This window comes from Rattus rattus, chromosome X (genome assembly GCF_011064425.1).
Source record: "Rattus rattus isolate New Zealand chromosome X, Rrattus_CSIRO_v1, whole genome shotgun sequence".
In the NCBI taxonomy this organism is placed as follows: Eukaryota; Metazoa; Chordata; class Mammalia; order Rodentia; family Muridae; genus Rattus; species Rattus rattus.
In genome coordinates this window covers 23,664,383-23,683,946 of record NC_046172.1, presented here as the reverse complement: position 1 = coordinate 23,683,946, position 19,564 = coordinate 23,664,383, and the positions used below count along the sequence as shown (strand labels likewise).

Sequence of the window (19,564 nt, the reverse complement as noted above, 5' to 3'; positions counted from 1 at the left end):
CCTATTACTTTGCATACTCGTCTAACCATTTATATTGAAATCATAAGAGCCACTAAAATAAAATGATACAAGCCTCCAGGGACACAAAGTTCCAATGTCCTCCTTGCTCTTGTCTCCAAACTCCTAGCCTCTCCTCACAGACCAAATCAAGCTGTTTCAAAATAGGGCTATTCCTTTCTGTTGCTTCTTTCATTGTAAGTCAGAATTTATGACTCTGTCGAATTCCCAACTCCCTTAGGGTTCTACCCTTTGATATGCAAAACCTCAATTGTCTTCATATAGGTCAAAAAACAGACTTGTATACTATGTCCAATGATGGATCAATCCCAATGCACCAAGGTAAACTGGTGAGAAACCATTCTGAATTTACTGCCTTATTGCAGTGAGGGAAGCCATGACCTTTGCAATATTCATAGAGTCTCTGAAAGGCAACAAGTTTCAAATATTTGTTAGATCTTTTAGCAGATCTTCACTAAAGCTGCTCTTTCCATCTGAAGTCTTGATTGGGCTGGAGTAAGAGATAAAAGACAGATGGAGGACATAAAGATTACAAGTTCTAGGCCAGCCTGAACTACATAACAAGAGTCAGTCTCCAAAAGGAAGGATCTAGACAGAGCAGTAAAGTGCTTGAGTGTAAGAAGAATCTTGCTAAGCCAGAGTTGGTTTGGCTGATCTTGTTTACTAGGCAGGTGGCCCCTCCCTCTATTCTAACTCCATTTAAAAGCTATATTCCCCATCCAAAAGAGAATAACCTTCCCCAGTAGAAACCTGTTCTTTGACCACGTGTGTATGAGTAACTGTGCTTATGGTCTCAAACTTTAAAAAGCCCCCATGGTCCATTTGTAGGAGAACAGAGGGTAGTCAAGTTTCCAAGACTCCAGACATTACCAGATGTGTGACACTACATGGGAAAAGTTGTCATATTATGAAAGAAGGAAGGAAGGAAGAAAGGAAGGAAGGAAGGAAGGAAGGAAGGAGGGAGGGAAGGAGGGAGGGAAGGACAGAAAGAGAGGGCAGGAAGAGCTTGGCATGCTAGATTCTTGCTGAGTTAAGAAAACTAAATGTGAAGAGATGGTGCTTATTCTCTGTTCCCTAGCACAGCCTATGAAACACATTTCTCAGCCAATTCCGATTCTTAAAGTCTATAGTTTACCTTTCTCTCTACATTCCTGCATCAATAAACTTGAAAATCGTCAAGACAATGGAGACCTCTGAGCTAATGTGTTAAGGTACACATTTATAAAGTATCAACATGAAAACATGTAACTACTCCTTAGATTTTATATTCCTACATAAATATAATCAAACCCTTGACTTATGGGGGGTGTCTTTGTTTTTTGTTTTTGTTTTTCAATAGGCTGACCTGGAACTCAATCCATAGCTGAGGATGAACTTGAATTCTTGAACCTCCTGATTTGACTCCAAAGTGCTGAGATTACAGACATGCCCTACTTCAGTGACTTTAACTTTTAAGGAATGGATGCATGAAACAGTGCCTGTGACCCAGGCCTATCTGAAAGTCAGTATATATCCCAGGGTAGTATGGAATTCATTAGGTAGCTAAGACTCACCTCAAACTTGAGGTAATCCTTCTAGCTCAACTCCCAATGTGCTGACCTTTGACCGGCATGTACCACTATGCACAGCATCTGAGGCCAGGTCTACTCTGGGGTCCCCATCACCCTGACCAAGAATTTCTCAGGCCTAGGCTTCTTCCTAGTCAGTCTCCTTCTATTCTCCTCTCCCTTTGCAAGTGTGACCTGGAACATAATTAGAAATGCTTCTCAGGTTACTTCCTCTCCCTTGGCCTTTTCCTTCCACTGGAATTCCCTGTAATAGATTTCTTGCACAACTAGATGTGGTGGTTCGCCCTTGTATCATAATATTCAGAAGTGGGGTAAGCAAGAAGATCATGGGTTTTGAAAACTCGGTCTCAACTAAATCTCTCAAACATCAGGTACCACAATACCTCATCTAAATTGTAGTGCAGAGCCATAGTAAGAAAACCAGCATGGTACTTGCAAAAACAGATGTGTACACCAATGAAATAGAGGATCCAGAAATAAACCCATACCACTGAAGCCACCTGAATTGTGAAAAGAGTATCAAAATCATATCCCGGAAAACAAACAGTGACTTTAACAAATGGTGCTGGGCCAAGAGCATTTCCACATGTAGAAGAATGCATCTATATCCAGCTCCCTCATTTTGCACAAAAAAAAGTTCAAAATGGGTCAAAGACCACAATGTGAGAACTGGAACTCTGAAACTGCTGAAGGGGAACCTAGAGAAAACACTGGAAGACATGGGCACAAGCAAGGACTTTCTGAAAAGGATTTCTGTAGAACAGAAAATAATCTCAAGAATTGACAAAAAAGATTACATGAAACAGGGCTGGAGAGGTGGCTTAGTGGTTAAGAGCTCTGACTGCTCTTCCAAAGGTCCTGAGTTCAATTCCCAGCAACCACATGGTGGTTCACAACCATCTGTAATGAGATCTGATGCCCTCTTCTGGTATGTCTGAAGACAGTATACTTATATAATAAATAAATAAATCTTTTAAAAAATTACATGAGGGGTTGGGGATTTAGCTCAGGGGGAGAGCGCTTGCCTAGCGAGCGCAAGGCCCTGGGTTTGGTCCCCAGCTCCGAAAAAAAAAAAAGAAAGGAAAAAAAATTAAAAATTACATGAAATAAAGAAGCTCTTATAACAACAACGAAAGTCACCAGAGTGGAGAGGCAACTAACAAAATAGGAAAAATACCAAATTATACGTGGATATATAAAGAACTGAACATTAGTGGGGTCTGGAGAGATGACACCACAGTTTACATCACTTGCTGCTCTCGCAGAGGACCTGGGTTCAGTTCCCAGCACTCACATAGTGAGTCACAACCATCCATGACTCCAGTGCCAGGGAATCTTTTTTTTTTATTAACTTGAGTATTTCTTATTTACATTTCGAATGTTATTCCCTTTCCCAGTTTCCGGGCCAACATCCCCCTAGCCCCTCCCCCTCCCCTTCCTTATGGGTGTTCCCCCCCACCTCTCCCATTGCCGCCCCCCCACACAGTCTAGTTCACTGGGGGTTCAGTCTTAGCAGGACCCAGGGGCTTCCTTACACTGATGATCTTATTAGGATATTCATTGCTACCTATGAGGTCAGAGTCCAGGGTCAGTCCATGTATAGTCTTTAGGTAGTGGCTTAGTCCCTGGAAGCTCTGGTTGCTTGGCATTGTTGTACATATGGGGTCTCCAGCCCCTTCAAGCTCTTCCAGTTCTTTCTCTGATTCCTTCAACGGAGGTCCTATTCTCAGTTCAGTGGTTTGCTGCTGGCATTCGCCTCTGTATTTGCTGTATTCTGGCTGTGTCTCTCAGGAGAGATCTACATCCGCAGTGCCAGGGAATCTAATGCCTTCTTCTGGCCTCCAATGGCACCAGGCCCATGTGGTGCACATACGTACAAGCAAACAAAACACTCATACACATAAAACAAATCTTTTTTTTTTAAAATGTAAACCTATGAAAAATTAAGTACCAATAAAGTATCATCTGATCAAAAATAGGACAATGACAGGAGTAGACAGCTCTCAAAAGAAGAAATACAAGTAGTCAAAAGATGCCTCCATAAGTGTGCAAGATCCGGGCCTATCTGCAAACCAGAGCTGCCGTCAGTGCTGCTCTTCCGGAAGAGCAGTTCTTATGCTAGTACACATGGCAGGAGGCTCCCAATCATATGAAACTCTGACCCACGGAATCCAATGCCCTCTTCTTCACTCCTCCTGTACCTGCACACAAAAGATACCACGACCACAAGCACACATACACATAGATTAGAAATACAAAAAACAAATCTTAAAAAAACTAAATTTAGTTTTCAATAACAAAGCCAGGGAGATAGGCCCATTTGCTTTTTCCTTTATCCACTTTCAAGATTTTGAATTAAGTTATTTTATTCCAAAATAAAATCTACTATGAAATAGATTTTCATACCAATCAGAATGGCAAACACCAACAAAGGCTGGTAAAATGGGGGGAAATGGTGCGAAGCGGGCACGCACGGACCCTGCACGGGCCGCGGAGCCGCTATGGGCCTGTCAGGCCCCTGGCGTGGCGCACGCAAGGACTGGCTCAGAGCCAGGATTGGTTTCAGGATCCTACACGGTTCACTGGCACCTTGATGCCTTCGTGAAGATTGTGAGGCAGGAGGGCACCAGGACCCTGTGGAGCGGCCTCCCAGCCACCCTGGTGATGACTGTACCAGCCACTGTCATCTACTTCACTGCTTATGACGAACTCAAGGCCTTCCTATGTGGTCAGTCCTTGACCTCTGACCTCTACGCACAATGGTGGCTGGTGCCCTCGCCTGAATGGGCACTGTGACGGTGGTCAGCCCCTTGGAGCTTGTGCGGACCAAGCTGCAGGCTCGTGTCATACCGCGAACTGGCTGCCTGTGTTCAAGCTGCAGTGGCTCAGGGTGGCTGGCGCTCGCTGTGGCTGGGCTGGGGTCCCACAGCTCTTCGAGATGTACCCTTCTCAGCTCTATACTGGCTCAATTATGAGCTGGTGAAGAGCCAGCTGAATGGGCCAAGACTGAAAGAGCAGACATCTGTGGGCATCAGCTTTGTGGCTGGTGGACTTCTCAGGAATGGTGGCTGCCACCCTTACCCTACCCTTGGATGTGGTGAAGACACAGCGACAAATGTCACTGGGAGCAGTGAAGGCTGTGAGAGTGAAGCCGCCAAGAGCTGCCTCCCCCTGGCTCCTGCTTCGGAGAATCCAGGCTGAATCTGGCACCAGGGGACTCTTTGCAGGTTTCCTCCCCAGGATCATCAAGGCTGCGCGCTCCTGCGCCATCGTGATCAGCACTTACGAGTTTGGCAAAAGCTTCTTCCACAGGCTCAACCAGGAGCAGCCTCTGGGCCACTGAAAGTTGAGGAGCAACTGGCTCTTTGCCCGGGGGGACCAGCCAAGAGCCTTCCCACCCAGTCCAGTCACCCAGGCTGTCCTCATTTGGATTCCTGCTGTTTCCTCCCCAGCACTGCCCCCCCACCTCCGAGACCAAATCTGATGATTCCCTGCTTTGTGTCCCTTATGTTTGTCATAGCTTGGCCCGGAGGAGCCTCGAGCTCGGGCCAGGCGGAATTCCCAGCCATTTGTTCCCTGTCTAAAGATGATGATCTTCTGTGCAAAGAAAAAAATGTGGAAAAATGAACCCTCACTGTTGGTGGGACTACAAATCTGTGTAGCCATTATTCTGAGGGTTCCTCAAAGATCTAAAAATAGCCAGGCCCATGAACAAAAAGGAAGATACTGAATGTCAACCTCCGAACTCCCCACAGGTACATGCACAGATTAATATGCCTGTGTACACACACACACACACACACACACACACACACATATACACACACACATACACAAACACACACACACACACAAATCTAAAAGTATATGTATCATATATCCCAAGTATACTTCTATTTGGTCTATACCTGAAGTAATTCAACAGCATTTCAGAGTTATCTTGCACATCCATATTTATTAATGCACAATCCTCAATAGCCAGGAAATGTTCTTTGCCACGTAAATGGATAAAGAAAATGTAGTACATAGAGCGAAATTTTATGCAGCCATAAATAAAAATGAATCATGACACTCATTTACTCATTTACAGGAACTACATTCAACTGGTAATCATTATGCTAAGCAAAATAAGCCAGACTCAACACAAATATTCCATGTTTCCTTGCATGAGCAGAACCTAGATTCAAGAGTGTATGTGTGTATCTACTTGTGTGTGTTTATACATCTGAGCTTGTACATCACAACACTAGAAAGGAAACTGTGAGAAAGGATGAGAACAAAGTATGATACACACGTATGGCAGCTGGCATAAAAAGAACTGCGTTACCTTGCAACAATAACCTAAGTAATTAAAATCTCTTCTTCTGCCTGTCTTCTCTTTCTCTCGCCTGTCTACTCCTTAATGTTTATGTGCAAGCATCATGTGTATACATGTGAGTAGGTGTGTTTCTTTGTTTTCTTAAAAAAGATTTATTTATTTTATGTATGTGAATACACTGTAGCTGTCTTCAGGCACACCAAAAGAGGGGATCAGATCCCATTACAGATGGCTGTGAGCCACCATGTGGTTGCTGGGAATTGAACTCAGGACCTCTGGAAGAGCAGTCAGTGCTCTTAACCGCTGAGCCATCTCTCCAGCCCATGGGCATGTTTCTTGATCGTGATGCTGTATAAAGGGCTATGAAAGCAGCAAAAAGATGGAGCAGGGTTGGTGAAACAACAGTAGGAGCACTGCTGGTCATCCATCAGACCAAAGCTTGGACTCCCCTAGCACCCACTTCAGGAGGCTCACAAATGTCTGTAACTCCGGCTACCTGGGATCTAACACCCTCTTCTGGCACCTTCAGGCACACGCATGTGTGTGAAATATATACGGGCACTGACATGTGAATAAAAAGAAATAGGTTTTTTCAAAAGAAAGGCAGGAGAAGGGGGCTGGAGAGGTGGCTCAGAGGTTAAGAGCACTGACTGCTCTTCCAGAGGTCCTGAGTTCAAATCCCAGCAACCACATGGTGGCTCACAACCATCTGTAATGAGATCTGACGCCCTCTTCTGGAGTGTCTGAAGACAGCTACAGTGTACTCATATAAATAAAATAAATACATCTTTTTTAAGAAAAAGGCAAGAGAATATAAGGGGTGTGAACACAGGTAGGGGGGCACATATCTGGGGAAAGAAGGAACCCAGCTGGAGTCAGACCGGAAGCAGCAGGGAGGGCGGAGCAGAGAAATAAATGACAACGATGTGTGATAATGTGTGCCACAATGGAAAGAGTAACTTGAACAGTACACTAAAAAAAATTAATAACTTGTTGAAGAGCGGGGGTGGGGACAAATTGAAACAGCAGGTTCAGATCTACCAGAGACTCTGACTTTCTTTTTAAGACAACAAGAATCGGTGCATGGATGGAACAGATGGACAGTCTGTTGTCTCAGTGCATAAATGGAACAGATGAGCAGATGAGTGTCAACACTGGGGAGTGACAGGACAGCCATTATGAGCATGTGGCTCCCTAACTGCCTCAAAGAACCCTCCACACACACCTCCAGGGCCTCAAAGCCCCCTGGTGTCCAGTACTGTCTCACACAGGGTCACTTTTCTGGGCCTCCTGAAGCCTTGCTATGAATGTCTTAGGCCTGCACTACTTCCTACATAACCTTCTTTCCTTCCATAGGAAGCTTTGATTCAGATTGAGGAAGGATCAGATCATGACACAGGGGAGACTGAGGCAAAAAGCATTGCAAATTGGGCGAGCCTGAGCAATGTAACAGGATCCTGTCTCGCGCTCAAAAAATAAATGTCAGGAGCATGACTTGAAACTTATATCTTCCTAAGTGAGAGTTCCCGGGAGATATGAAGTCACGTGTATGAGAATATTGAGCGTGCTGGTGGTGGTGGTGCACACCTTTAATCCCAGCACTTGGGAGGCAGAAGCAGGTGAAGCTCTGTGAGTTTGAGGTCAGCCTGGTCTACAGAGTAAGTTCCAGGACAGCCAGGGCTACACAGAGAAACTATCCGAAAAACTAAGAAGGGAGAAGGAGGCGGGTGGGAAGGAAGAAGAGGAAGATAATGTCGAAATTCTTGGACACGTGAATGGGTCAAGTTTTGTAAAATGTGTCACCTCACTTAGGCCTGCACTACTTCCTACAAGGTCATTTCACTGATCTGGCTGGCTAGACGGCTATCCACATTTCCCTCGAAACTCTATATGCAACCTTCTCCAATATGTGGTCTGACACAAAAAGTTATACTTTGCCCAAAGAAAAAGCCCTTTCTTGGCTCAAGGGTATCATGAGTAGCTGCACTCCCGTGCTACTAGAGCCTCTAAACGTGCCCTCAAGGTCCACTTGAGAACAAAGGGTGGTCAAGCATCCTGTCCTCCAAACACATCCAAAGGAGACCCTGTGTGAGGAAATCTATCTCTGAAGAAAAAAGAGGGCATGGAGAAGGGGAAAAAGTGAAAAGGAGTGTAGGGGAAGAAAGTGAGGACGGAAAGAAAGAGGGAAAGAAGGGTCGGCATTTTAGAACAGTGTTAGCATAGGTAGTAAGTGGAGAGTAGACATGGGTTGCATTGCCTACAATAGCCTCTGAAATGCATTTCCAAGCCTATTGTGCTCAAACCCTATGCTTTGCCTTTCTCTTTCCATTCCTGCTTCATTAAACTTGAGAGCCTTCAAAGGAAGGGAGGACCCTAGATTAATGTTTTAAGGTTCATATTTACAAAGTTACCATAAAGCATATTAATATTCCTTACATTTTATATTACTGCATAATATGTGGCCACAGCCTTTATTTATTTTTTGTGTTGGGGGAGGTGTTGTTAAAGGGTCTTATGTAGCCTCGTAGCTTTTCTACATACTAATAAAGAACTGTCACAAGTAAATTAAGGAGAAGATTCCATTCATAAAGGTTCAAAAAAATCTAAGAATAAATCTCACCAAGAAAGTGTAAATTATGGGGCTGGAGAGATGGCTCAGTGGTTAAGAGCACGGACTGCTCTTCCAAATGTCCTGAGTTCAAATCCCAGCAACCACATGGTGGCTTACAACCATCTGTAATGAGATCTGATGCCCTCTTCTGGTGTGTCTGAACAGCTACTGTGTACTTATATATAATAAATAAATAAATCTTAAAAAAAGTGTAAATTTCTGTTAAGAAAACGTTTAAACACTTTTAAAAGAAAGTGAAAAAGATACTAGGAGCTGTAAAGATTTCCTGCGCTTGTGGACTGGAAGCCAGTAGGATTCTTACAAAACAAAGGCAGACAGCTTCAATGCGGTCCTCAACAGATTTGGAAGACACAGCCTTGAGATACACATCAGCCCATAGAGGGTTTCTGTGGCATGACAGGACCCTAGGTTCCGTCCCTGATGCCACACAAACCAGGAGTAGAGTTGAACACCTGTGACCCAGTACTTGGAAGATGGTGGCAGGAGAATCAGAAGTTCAGGGTGACATAAATTCAAGACTCTTGGTGACATAGGGAGCTCCAGATCAGTCTTCAAGAAATATACAGATATATAGAAGTTAAAAACTAAAATCACATGTGAGCAAAACATGGGGTATTGTCCTTCCCAGTATGTACTACTTCGCTTAATAATAATTCCCTGATCCATCTACATTTTTCTGAAATTTGTATTTCTTTTTTTTATTGTTTTATAAAATACCATTGTGGCAGAGATGATGGCTCAGTGGATAAGAACCCTTGCTGCTCTTCTGGAGGATCTGGGGTCCGTTCCCAGCAGCTGCATGGCAGTTCACAACTATCTCTAGCTCAAGTTCCAGAAGATCCAATTCTGTCTTCTGTCCTCCAAGGGAACTAGGTACAAACGTAGTGCACAGACATACATGCAGGCAAAACAAACCACACACATAGAATAAGATAATAACAACAATAAAATACATTATGTATATGCCACATTTTCATTGCCCATTTATCTGTTGGTAGAAATTCAAATAGGCCCCCATTACCTGGTGGTAGGGTGTAGGCAATATTGTGCTAGGTAAAACTTCTACCCCTGAGCTGTGTCTGCAGCCCAATATGAATATTGAGGTCATCTTTAGATACTAGCTGAGCTAGAAATGAAGTGTACTATGGGTGTCAACATCAGAGGTGGGGACCTCTAGAAGACACCACCTGTGCTCCTGTGAGGAGGCAGCAGCATTAAGAGTTGGGATGTCCACATGCTGGGCCTCCTGTGTGGCTTTATACCCGAGCAGAGCTGTGCACTCTGTGTGCTCCATTCATAGCTAACAGGCCATTCATGTCAGCTCAGCCTTCTGGTGACTGAGACAGCACACACATTCAAGGGCAGGTTAAGTAAGACAGGAACTGGCTGAATTTCACTGCTCTTACTATACATTTTTTTTCAGTTTAATAATTATTTGACTTTGATATAAACAACAGTGTGATCTAAGTAAGTAGTTGCACAGCATCAGATTTGGAAATTAGAAAAATGAAAGATGGGCTGGCCAGATGGCTCAGCGGGGAAAGGCACTGGCTTCCACGTCTGACAATATGAGCTTGCTCCCCAGAACCTGCATGGTGGAAGGAAACAGCCGGCTCACACACAAGTTGTCCTTGGTTTCCAGACACATACTATGCCAAGCACACACACACACACACACACACACACACACACACACACACACACACTACATACATACATGTAAAAAATACTTCGGTCCCCAGCTCTGAAAAAAAAAATACTGTGCTTTCTTTTAAAAAGAGAAAGAAAATATGACTCAAAAAAAGACAATGGAGGGTTGCTGGAGAGATGGCTCAGTGGTTAAGATCACTGTCTGCTCTTCTAGAGTATCGAGACTTGGTTCCCAGCACCCACACAGTAGCTCGCAAACATTCTAACGCTGGAAGAAATGTCATGCTGTCTTGTGGCCGCAGGCACTGCATGCATGTGGTATACAGACATACTCAGGACAAAACACACCTTATACACAAAATAGAAATAAAGGAAATAATTTTAGAAAAGGAAAGAAAACTAGGGTTGCTGAATGGCTTATTGATTGGGTAAAGGAGCTTAGAGAACAAGTCTGTTGACCTGAGTCCCACACAGAGGTGGAAAGAGAAAATCTGATTCTACAATGTTGTAATATTCTCTCTCTCTCTCTCTCTCTCTCTCTCTCTCTCTCTCTCTCTCTCTCTCTCTCCTCCCCTCCCTCCTTTCCCTTTCCTCTCCCTCTCCCCCCCTCACACACACACACTATGGTATATGCATACATGCACACATTATAACATGTGCATACACACAAAACATGTTTTGAAAAAGCTAGGCATGCTAGCACATAACTTTAATTCCAGCACTCAGGAGACAGAGGGAAGCAGCAGATCTATGAGTTTCGGGCCACCCAGGCCTATAAAGTGAAACCCTGCCTCAGAATACAGGGAGGGGGGGAGAGAGAGAGAGAGAGAGAGAGAGAGAGAGAGAGAGAGAGAGAGAGGATTAACAGGCTCCCATAGGACAAAGCCACAGCATAAGTCTGTAAATTGCTAAAGCTAGCAGGTCTTAGCTTTAAAAAGAAGTTTTTGGTACTCCTAAGATGTTCTCTTGGGTAGGATGCAAGGTTTGGAAGGGCTCTTACTTTTCAAATTAAAATATAAATGACATTTTTTTAAAAAACCCAGGCCCAGATGGAGTCACAGATGAATCCTACCAGACCTTTAAAGAAGAACTAATGCAAACGCTTCTCAAACTATTTCATAAAATAAAGAAGAAAGGGACAGTGCCAAATCCATTTGACAAAGCCAGTATCACATTCCTACCAAAGCCAGACAGAAAACAACAGAAAAAGAACTGAAAGGCCAATCACTCTGATGAATATGGATGTCAATTTTCTCAATAAAATACAAACTGAATTCAACTACACATCAAAAAGATTGTCACCATGATCATGTAGATTTTATTCCAGGCATGCAGAGATGCTCCAGCATACACAAATAGATATTTGTTCTTTACAAACAGAACATCTTGACTGCAGTTTTCCGCTCCCTCCCCTCCACCTCCCCTCCACCACCTCCCCTTCCCCTAGATTCACTCCTCCTCTGTTTCCCTTCAAAAGAGAAGGAGGGAGGGGGAGGGGGAGAGGGAGAGAGAGAGAGAGAGCAGGCCTCTGGGAATATCAACAAAACATGGTATAACAAGGAACGGGGCTGCAATCAGGATATAAAGTGAATAAATTAATTAACGAAAAATTACAATACTAGGCCCAAATCCTCAAATCAAGGCTTGATGAGGCGACACAGTAGGAGGGAAGGGGTCCCACACTCAAACAAAAGAGCCAGAGACAACCCCCACTCCTCCTGTTACAAATACACCAACCTAAGCAACCATAAGAGATACACTGAGGACCTAGCTCAGACTCATGCTTGCTCTTTGGTTATTACTTCAGTCTCTGTGGTCCCCATGAGCCCTGCTTAGTTGATTCCATGGTTTTGTTCTCATGGTGTCCTCAACCTCTGTGTTCCTAAAGTCCTTCCTCCCCAGTCTTCTGAAGGTTCACCAAACGCTGCCTAGTGTTAAACTGTGAGTCTCTGTATCTGTTCCCATCCGTTGCTGGAAGAAACCTCTCTGACGAGAACTGGACAATTGCCCCAATCTATGGGTATAGCAGAGTATCTTAGTAATCATTTCATTGACTTTTTTTGTCAGTCGTATTTGGCTCTTTCTATACTGAGTCTCTGATCTGAGATATCTAGTTTCTGGTTGCTGGTCATCCAGGCAGGATGGGCTCCTTCTCAAGAAATGGACCTCAAGTTGGACCACCCATTGATTGGCCACTCCCACAAGTTCCATGCCACCATTACTCCAGAGCATCTTGCAGGTAGGAAATATTGTAGGTGGAAGATTTTGTGGCTGAGTTGATGTCCTAGTTCCACTGCTGGGAGCCATGTCTGAATAGATCAATATTTGTAATTCAATCACATTAGTAGACTGAGGGCCAGAAGTTGCATGGCCATTTCGATACAGGAAGTAAAAGCCTTTGACAAAGTCTGACATTCTTTTATGATAAAGTCCTGAAGAATCTAGTAATAGATCAAACGTACCTCAACCTAATAAAGGTTACATACGATAAACCTATAGCTAATAAATGCCTTGGCCATGGTGACAAGGCATACTCTTTCCCGGTTTTAGTTCAGTTGTTTTATACTTTCTTCCTTTTGTCTCATGGTGTCTCCCCATTTTGGGCAAGGGGTGGGGTCCTTTTGAGATAGGATCCCACTATGTAGTGGCCTCAAAGTTTCAGTAATCCTCCTGCCTCAGCCTCCCAAGTGAAGCACACCCCTTCACAAAGTTGTCACATATGTCCTATCTACCAATTCTTTTTTATTACTCCGTAGTACTCCGCTGGATTATGATAGCACTATTTGCTTGCCCACTCTCCTGATGATGGATATTTGAGTTGATTCCAACCGGAGTTTTTCTGAACAGAGTTGCTAATGAATGTTTAAATTGCTGCTTTGTTTGTGCATGTGTAGGTGTGGTGTGCTTGTTCATGTGTGCATGCCTTTGAAAAATGGGAGGGGGTGTTCAGGAACATACATGTATATGTGCATATGGAGGACAGAGTTCAACTTTGGATGTCATTCCTCAAGAGCTATCCAGCTTGTTTTTTGTTTGTTTTTTTTTGTTTGTTTGTTTGTTTTTTTTTGAGTCAGTGTCTCACTGAGACCTGAAACCTATCAAACTAGGCTGTCTGGTCAGTGAACCCCAGGGATCTGCCTGCCTCAGCCTCCCCATTGCTGGAATACAAATATATGCCACCACACCTGGCTTTTTACATGGCTTCTGGGGATAAGAGTCAGGTTGTTGTTGTTGTTGTTGTTGCTGCTGCTGCTGCTGCTGAGACAGGGCCTCTAACTGAATGTAGAGTTCACTGATTTGGTCAGAGTGGCTGGCCATTGAGCTGCAAGGATCCAGTTTTCTCTGGCCTTGCCTAGCTTTTTATGTGCATGCTAGGAATGTAAATACATGTCTTTATGCTTATACAACAAACCTTTAGCTCACCAAGCCTTCTCCCTACGCCTGTTGTACAAGGTTACAGGGAAGGGAGCAAATGTTTGTAATGGCTCTTCTTAAGCATTTTTTAACTATGTGAATGTGTGTGTGTGCCCGTGGTAGGGGTTACACACATGACTACACTGCCCAGAGGCCAGAAAAGGGTATTATATCCTGGAGCTGGAATTATAAGGGATTGCGAGCCACCTGGAGTGAATGTTAGGAACCTAACTCAGTCTTTGGTGGGATCGGCAAGCTCTCTTAACTGCTGAACCATCTCTCCAGACCCTGTTTTTGTGACACTTAAGAAAATACCTAGATATAAAATGTATGGGTCCTTGAGATAGAGGTCAAGTTAGGAACAAAAACATATAAAAAGTTCTCACAAGTCATACGATTTTATTTTTTTTTTTTGGTTCTTTTTTTTTTTTTGAGCTGGGGACCGAACCCAGGGCCTTCTTCTTCCTAGGCAAGCGGCTCTACCACTGAGTAAATCCCCAACCCAAGTCATAGATTTTAAACTCCTACCAGCAGTTCTAGAATTCCACCAGGATTGGAAAAATGGGTCCTCCATTAAGAGCAATTGCTCCTCTTCCAGAAGGCCCAGGTTTGGTTCCTAGCACCCACATAGCAGCTCACAACTGTCTGTTAACTTAAGTTCCAGGGGATCCAACCCCCTCTTCTATCCTCTGTGAGCACCAGGCATGCACATAGTATGCAGGCACAGTTGCAGGCATGTGACCCAGTTCTCAGTGGAGTGGGTGGAGGTAGAAGGATTAGGAGTTTAAGATCATCCTTGACTATATGGGGAATTTGAAGCAGCCTGGGCACAAGAGACCCTATCTCCAAATAAAGAAGCAGTTATCTGGTGGGTATAGTGACTCCTATCTCTAACCCTAACTTGGAAAGTTTCAGCAGGATAACTGCCCCAAATCCAAAGTCAGTTTGGGCTACATAGTGAGTTCCAGGCCAGTCTAAACTGTAGACTGATACTCTGTATCAAATAAGCACAACAATAAAAAAATTTTTAAAGAGTGAGAAAACAGAGCCAGGCATGAGGTCTTGTCTCTGTAATCCCAGCACTAGAAGGCTAAAACGGGAGGATTACCAAGAGTTCAAGGCCAATGTGGCTCATAGTGAATTACATGACAGCCTGCTCAGTACCAAGACACCATTCAAAAAAGGAGAAAGAGGAGAAGGAAGAGGGAGGAAGGAGTAGGAAGGAAGGGGCTAATATCTGAGCCTGTGATCTAAAAGATGCTCATAATGAAACAGATCCATTTGAGGTGTATATTTAGCCAAAATTGCTTTTTATACTGATCCAGTTTCACTGTGAAAAGCAAACACCCAGCCAGGCGTGATGGGTCATACCTATAATCCCTGCACTCTAGAGACTGAGGCAGACAGTTTGCCATGAGTTTAAGACCATCTTGGGCTATACTGTGAGCGCTCTCTCTCTCTTTCTCTCTCTCTCTCTCTCTCTCTCTCTCTCTCTCTCTCTCTCTCTCTCTCTCTCTAAGTAATTTGAGAAGGGGTAGCCAGGGAAGCAAGAGAGTACTTTGAGGAAGGAGAGGAATAATGTAAATATAGTATACTCATGTCTAAAGTCTTCAAATAAATCATAAAATGAATGAAAAAAGGGCAAAACTTCTCCTCAAATAACTCGGTGTAACTTTCCCAAAGTAAAGTGCTGACTGTGGTGTTTTATTTCCAAATTAGGGTATAAGTAGTTTTACCACAAGCATGACAGCTGGAGGCTATGATCTATTATAAATAAATAATGTTTCTCAAAACCAACCTATCGGATTTTGAACAAAGCTTGACCTGGGGGAACATTGCAAATCATAACAATTTCTATTCCCACAAAATAAGGCTGAAAGAACAAGAATATATACATTAATTTTCAGTTGTGATGAGGCTTTAACTCAAGGCCTGGAATATGCTAGGCAAGACCTACAGCCCTGCACAACAAGCACACACACACACACACACACACACACACACACACACACACACACACACACACACACACGTGTATACTAGTCAATGAGTCTTACAACGCTTTAGAAAGATTGGGGTGGGGGAAGAAACTATCACATTTTATTAAAGAACTCTTATAAAAAGTCTATTTTGTTCACTATCAATAAACAACATTTCAAGCTGAGAGTAGTAATGAATGCTTTCAACCTCAACAGTTGAGAGGCAGGTGGACCTCTGTAAGTTCGAGACCATCCTAGTCTACATAGAGAGTTCCAGACCAAGCAGTGTCTCAAAACAAAACAAAAAGCAAGTGTTTCAAAAAGAATCAAGCCATATGGTAGTGCCACATGGCTTTAATCCCAGCACTTGGGAGGCAGAGGAAGGTAGATCTCTGAGTTTGAGGTCATCTTGGACTACAGGTGAGTTCCAGGACAGCCAGGGCCACATAGTAAGACCCTGTCTGGCATCATGAGCTTTGCAGGCAAGTGGATGGACTTGAGAATATCATCCTGAGTGAGGTAACCCAGTCCAAAAGGACATGCATGGTATGTGCTCACTTATAAGTGGATATTAGCCATAAAATACAGGTACCGTGTCACACTCCACAGACCCAAAGAAGCTAAACAAGAAGGAAGGTCCAAGCGAGGAAGTTTGAATCTCACTTAGAAGGGGAATAAAATAGTCATAAGAGGAAGATGGAGGGAGGGAACTGGGAAGGACGGAGGATGTGGGGGAATGGGGTATTCAGTGTCAGGTGTGGGAAAGGACAAGAGAGATGGAGAGATGGCCATGAAAGTGAATGGAAATCTGAAACTTACAGAGGTAAACAGTGGAGAATGGGGCACCTCCAGGAAGAGACAGAGACCTGGGATAAAGGAGGCACCCAAGAAACAGTGAGGGTGACCTTAGCTGTGACTGACTACACTGGGGATATGGAACCCGAAAAGGCCACCTCCTATAGCCAGGAAGGAACCCCAGCGGAGCAAGAGAGACACCAACCCACCCTCAAAACTTTCAACCTAAAATTTATCCTGTCTATAAGAAATGCAGGGACGGAGGATGGAGCAGAAACTGGGGGAATGGCCAACCAATAACCAACCCAACTTGAGACTCATCCCATAGGCAAGTAACACAATCCATGACACTAAAAATGATGCTCTGTTATGCTTGCAGACAGAAGCAAGTTGTCCTCTGAGAGGCTCCACCCAGCAGCTGACTCATAGATACAGACAACCACAGTCAAACAGTAGATGGAGTTTGAGAACTCATGGAAGAATAGGAGGAAGGATTACGGGCCTGGAAGGGATTAGGGACTTCAAAGAAAAACCAACAGAGTCAACTAACCTGGTCCCTTGGCACTCTCAAGAGTCTGAACCACCAACCAAAGAACACACATGGGCTGAAGCTAGCCCCCGCTTCATATGTAGCAAATGTACAGCTTGGTTCAAACTGAGGCTATCCCTAAAGCTGTTGCCTGTACATGAGATATGTTCTACTAGCTGGGCTCCCTTATCTGGCCCCAGTGGGAGAGGGCGTGCCTAGCCTCACAGAGCTTGAAGTATCCAGGGTGAGGGGTGGGCGGATATGCATGTGGGCCTCAGCTACTCAGAGGAGAAAGGGAGTGGGAATAGGGGAAGGATTGTGGGAGGGGGTGACCAGGAGCAGAGCAGTGAGCAGGATGTAACAAGTAAAAATAAATAAATAAATAAATAGTTAAAAAAATAAATAAATAAAAGAGGACCCTGTCTGAAACACCACCAACGGAAGGGAGAAAAGAAGGCATGGAGGAGGGAGGGAGGGAGGGAGGGGAAGAAAGGAAGGGGAAGGAAGGAAGGAAGGAAGGAAGGAAGGAAGGAAGGAAGGAAGGAAGGAAGGAAGGAAGGAAAATCAAAATCTTAAATAAATAAGGTGTGTTATAGCTGCAATCCTAGCACTCAGGAAGCAGCAGCAAGAGAATTCTAAATTCGAGGTCAGCCTCAATACATAATGAGATCTTGTTTCAAAGAAAAACCATAAGGGGGAGCGGGAAAGCCTGGGCTTCTAATAAGTACATCGCTAGCATGCATGAAGGCCTGAGTTTGAGACTTAGCACTGCAGAAGCCTAGTATGGTGTCTCGAACCTGTGATGGCAGCATTTAGGAGGCAAAAGAAGAATCATCAGAAAGTGAGGGTCATTCTCAGTTCCAAAGTAGATCCTGTGTCAGAGCATGAAAAAAAGAAAAAGAAATATCCCTCCTCGGAGGACAGAGATTTAAAAAGAAAGCTAGAAAAAAAAAAGATATGAATGAAGGAAGGAAGGGGAAAGAAAAGAAAAATGAAAAATCTTGTATAACGACTATATTAGACTTCTGAGGAAGGTTTGGAGCAACCCATTTGTCTTTAAATTGGATCTCACTGGTTTCACTGGATTCTTCTTTCATTGAACATTTGAAGTTTGGTTATCACATCTTTGCAGGGAAAGATTTTTTTACCTGGTATTTAATGTGCTATGTGGGATTCAGTATCACTGGATGGGATTAGAAATGGGATGTTAGTGTGCAGTGCAATGGCCATCATGCCATTAAACCTCACTTACAACTTGGTTTCTTACCTTCTTGGGTTGCATTACATTCACATTACAATACCTCAGAGTTTTATCATCTTTATTCAGTATATTATATTTTGAAGAGAGAGTCTCATGTATCCCAGGCTGGCCTTGAACTCACTATGTAGCCAAGATGACCATGAAGCCTCAATCCTTCTGCCTCTACCTCCCAGGTACTGGAATTACATGTATACCACATTGCCTGGTGTATATGGTGCCGGGAATGGAATCCAGGACTTTGTGAGTGATAGACAAGTACTCCACCAACTGAGCTACAGGGCCAGTCCCCTTCTCTCACAGTTCTGGAATCCAGGAACCTGAAAGCAGCGCAGTCCCACAGTTGATTCCTCTACCTGAGCTCGTAGTCCCTGGCACTGCTTGATGGATACAGATGCATCGCAGTCTCTGTCTCCCACCTCATAAGGGCTTCTCCACAAGTCTCTGCTCCTTTGCTGCCTTTCTAAAAAACATACCTGACTTTACGTTTAGAGCCCACCTACTCTGGGATGCTCTTATTGTAAGAGCTTTCTAGTAATCAATTCTAAGAAGGCATTTGCCTGTGGTTGTAGCACTCTGGAGGCAGGGGCAACAAGACTGCCACAAATTCAAGACCATCTTGGTCTGTATAGTGAGTCACAGGCCAGCCAGGACTACGTAGTGAGAATCTATTTTTAAAAACCACAAGCCTAGCCTGTCCTTTCTCTTCTCTTTTCCTCCGCCTGATTCAGATCCTCACCATGTCTTCTTCTCACAAGACTTTCAGAATCAAGCGATTCCTGGCAAAGAAACAAAAGCAAAATCGTCCTAGTCCTCAATGGATTCGGATGAAAACTGATAACAAAATCAGGTACAACTCTAAGAGAAGACACTGGAGGAGAACGAAGCTGAGTCTGTAAGGAGTCACACTATGGCAAGACTGAGGGTCTATACTGAAACTCGGTCGTCGATCAGTCTGACCAGATGGATTTCAACATTTTTAACCTGGAGACTTACTTGTGTCTGAATTAGAGTGTTTGTCCAGTAATAAAATTTAGAACCTTTCAAACTGAAAAAAAAAACCCACAAGGCTAGAAGCATAGCTCGGTGGGTAGAGCACAAAGCTCTGGGTTCAATCCCCAGCACCCTGGCTGTAGCAGACCATGCCTATAACCACAGCACTCAGGAGGTAGAAGCGGGATGGTCAGAAGTCTAATTGGGCCAGGAAGATGGTTCAGTCAGTAAAGTACTTGTTGTCCAAGCCTGAGGACCTTAGTTTTGATCCTCAGTGTCCACACAAAACCCAGCAAGTACCAGGACAGTTGGAATCACACTCCTATAACCCCAGCTCTCAGGAGGCATGAGGCAGACAGATCTCTGTGAATTGGAGGTCAGTCTGGTCTACAAAGTGAGTTCCAGAACAA

At 43.9% G+C, this 19,564-nt stretch overlaps 1 protein-coding gene and 1 pseudogene across 1 annotated transcript; both read left to right on the top strand.

The window, feature by feature from the left end:
- The first annotated feature begins 4,038 nt into the window (after positions 1-4,038).
- LOC116889065 lies at positions 4,039-4,929 on the top strand (annotated as a pseudogene).
- Positions 4,930-16,315: 11,386 nt separating this feature from the next.
- LOC116889064 (60S ribosomal protein L39-like) lies at positions 16,316-19,080 on the top strand. The gene is made up of 2 exons (XM_032890249.1): positions 16,316-16,402; positions 18,893-19,080. The coding sequence occupies exons 1-2, from the start codon at positions 16,316-16,318 to the stop codon at positions 19,058-19,060; spliced, it is 255 nt and encodes an 84-aa protein (XP_032746140.1). The 3' UTR covers positions 19,061-19,080.
- Positions 19,081-19,564: the final 484 nt, after the last annotated feature.

Bases quoted from the DNA above. Each gene is read 5' to 3' on its own strand.
- LOC116889064 (XM_032890249.1), top strand. From the start codon at position 16,316: ATGGGGTATTCAGTGTCAGGTGTGGGAAAGGACAAGAGAGATGGAGAG. The intron at 16,403-18,892 runs GTAAACAGTGGA...CGCCTGATTCAG, and splicing joins GAAATCTGAAACTTACAGAG to ATCCTCACCATGTCTTCTTC.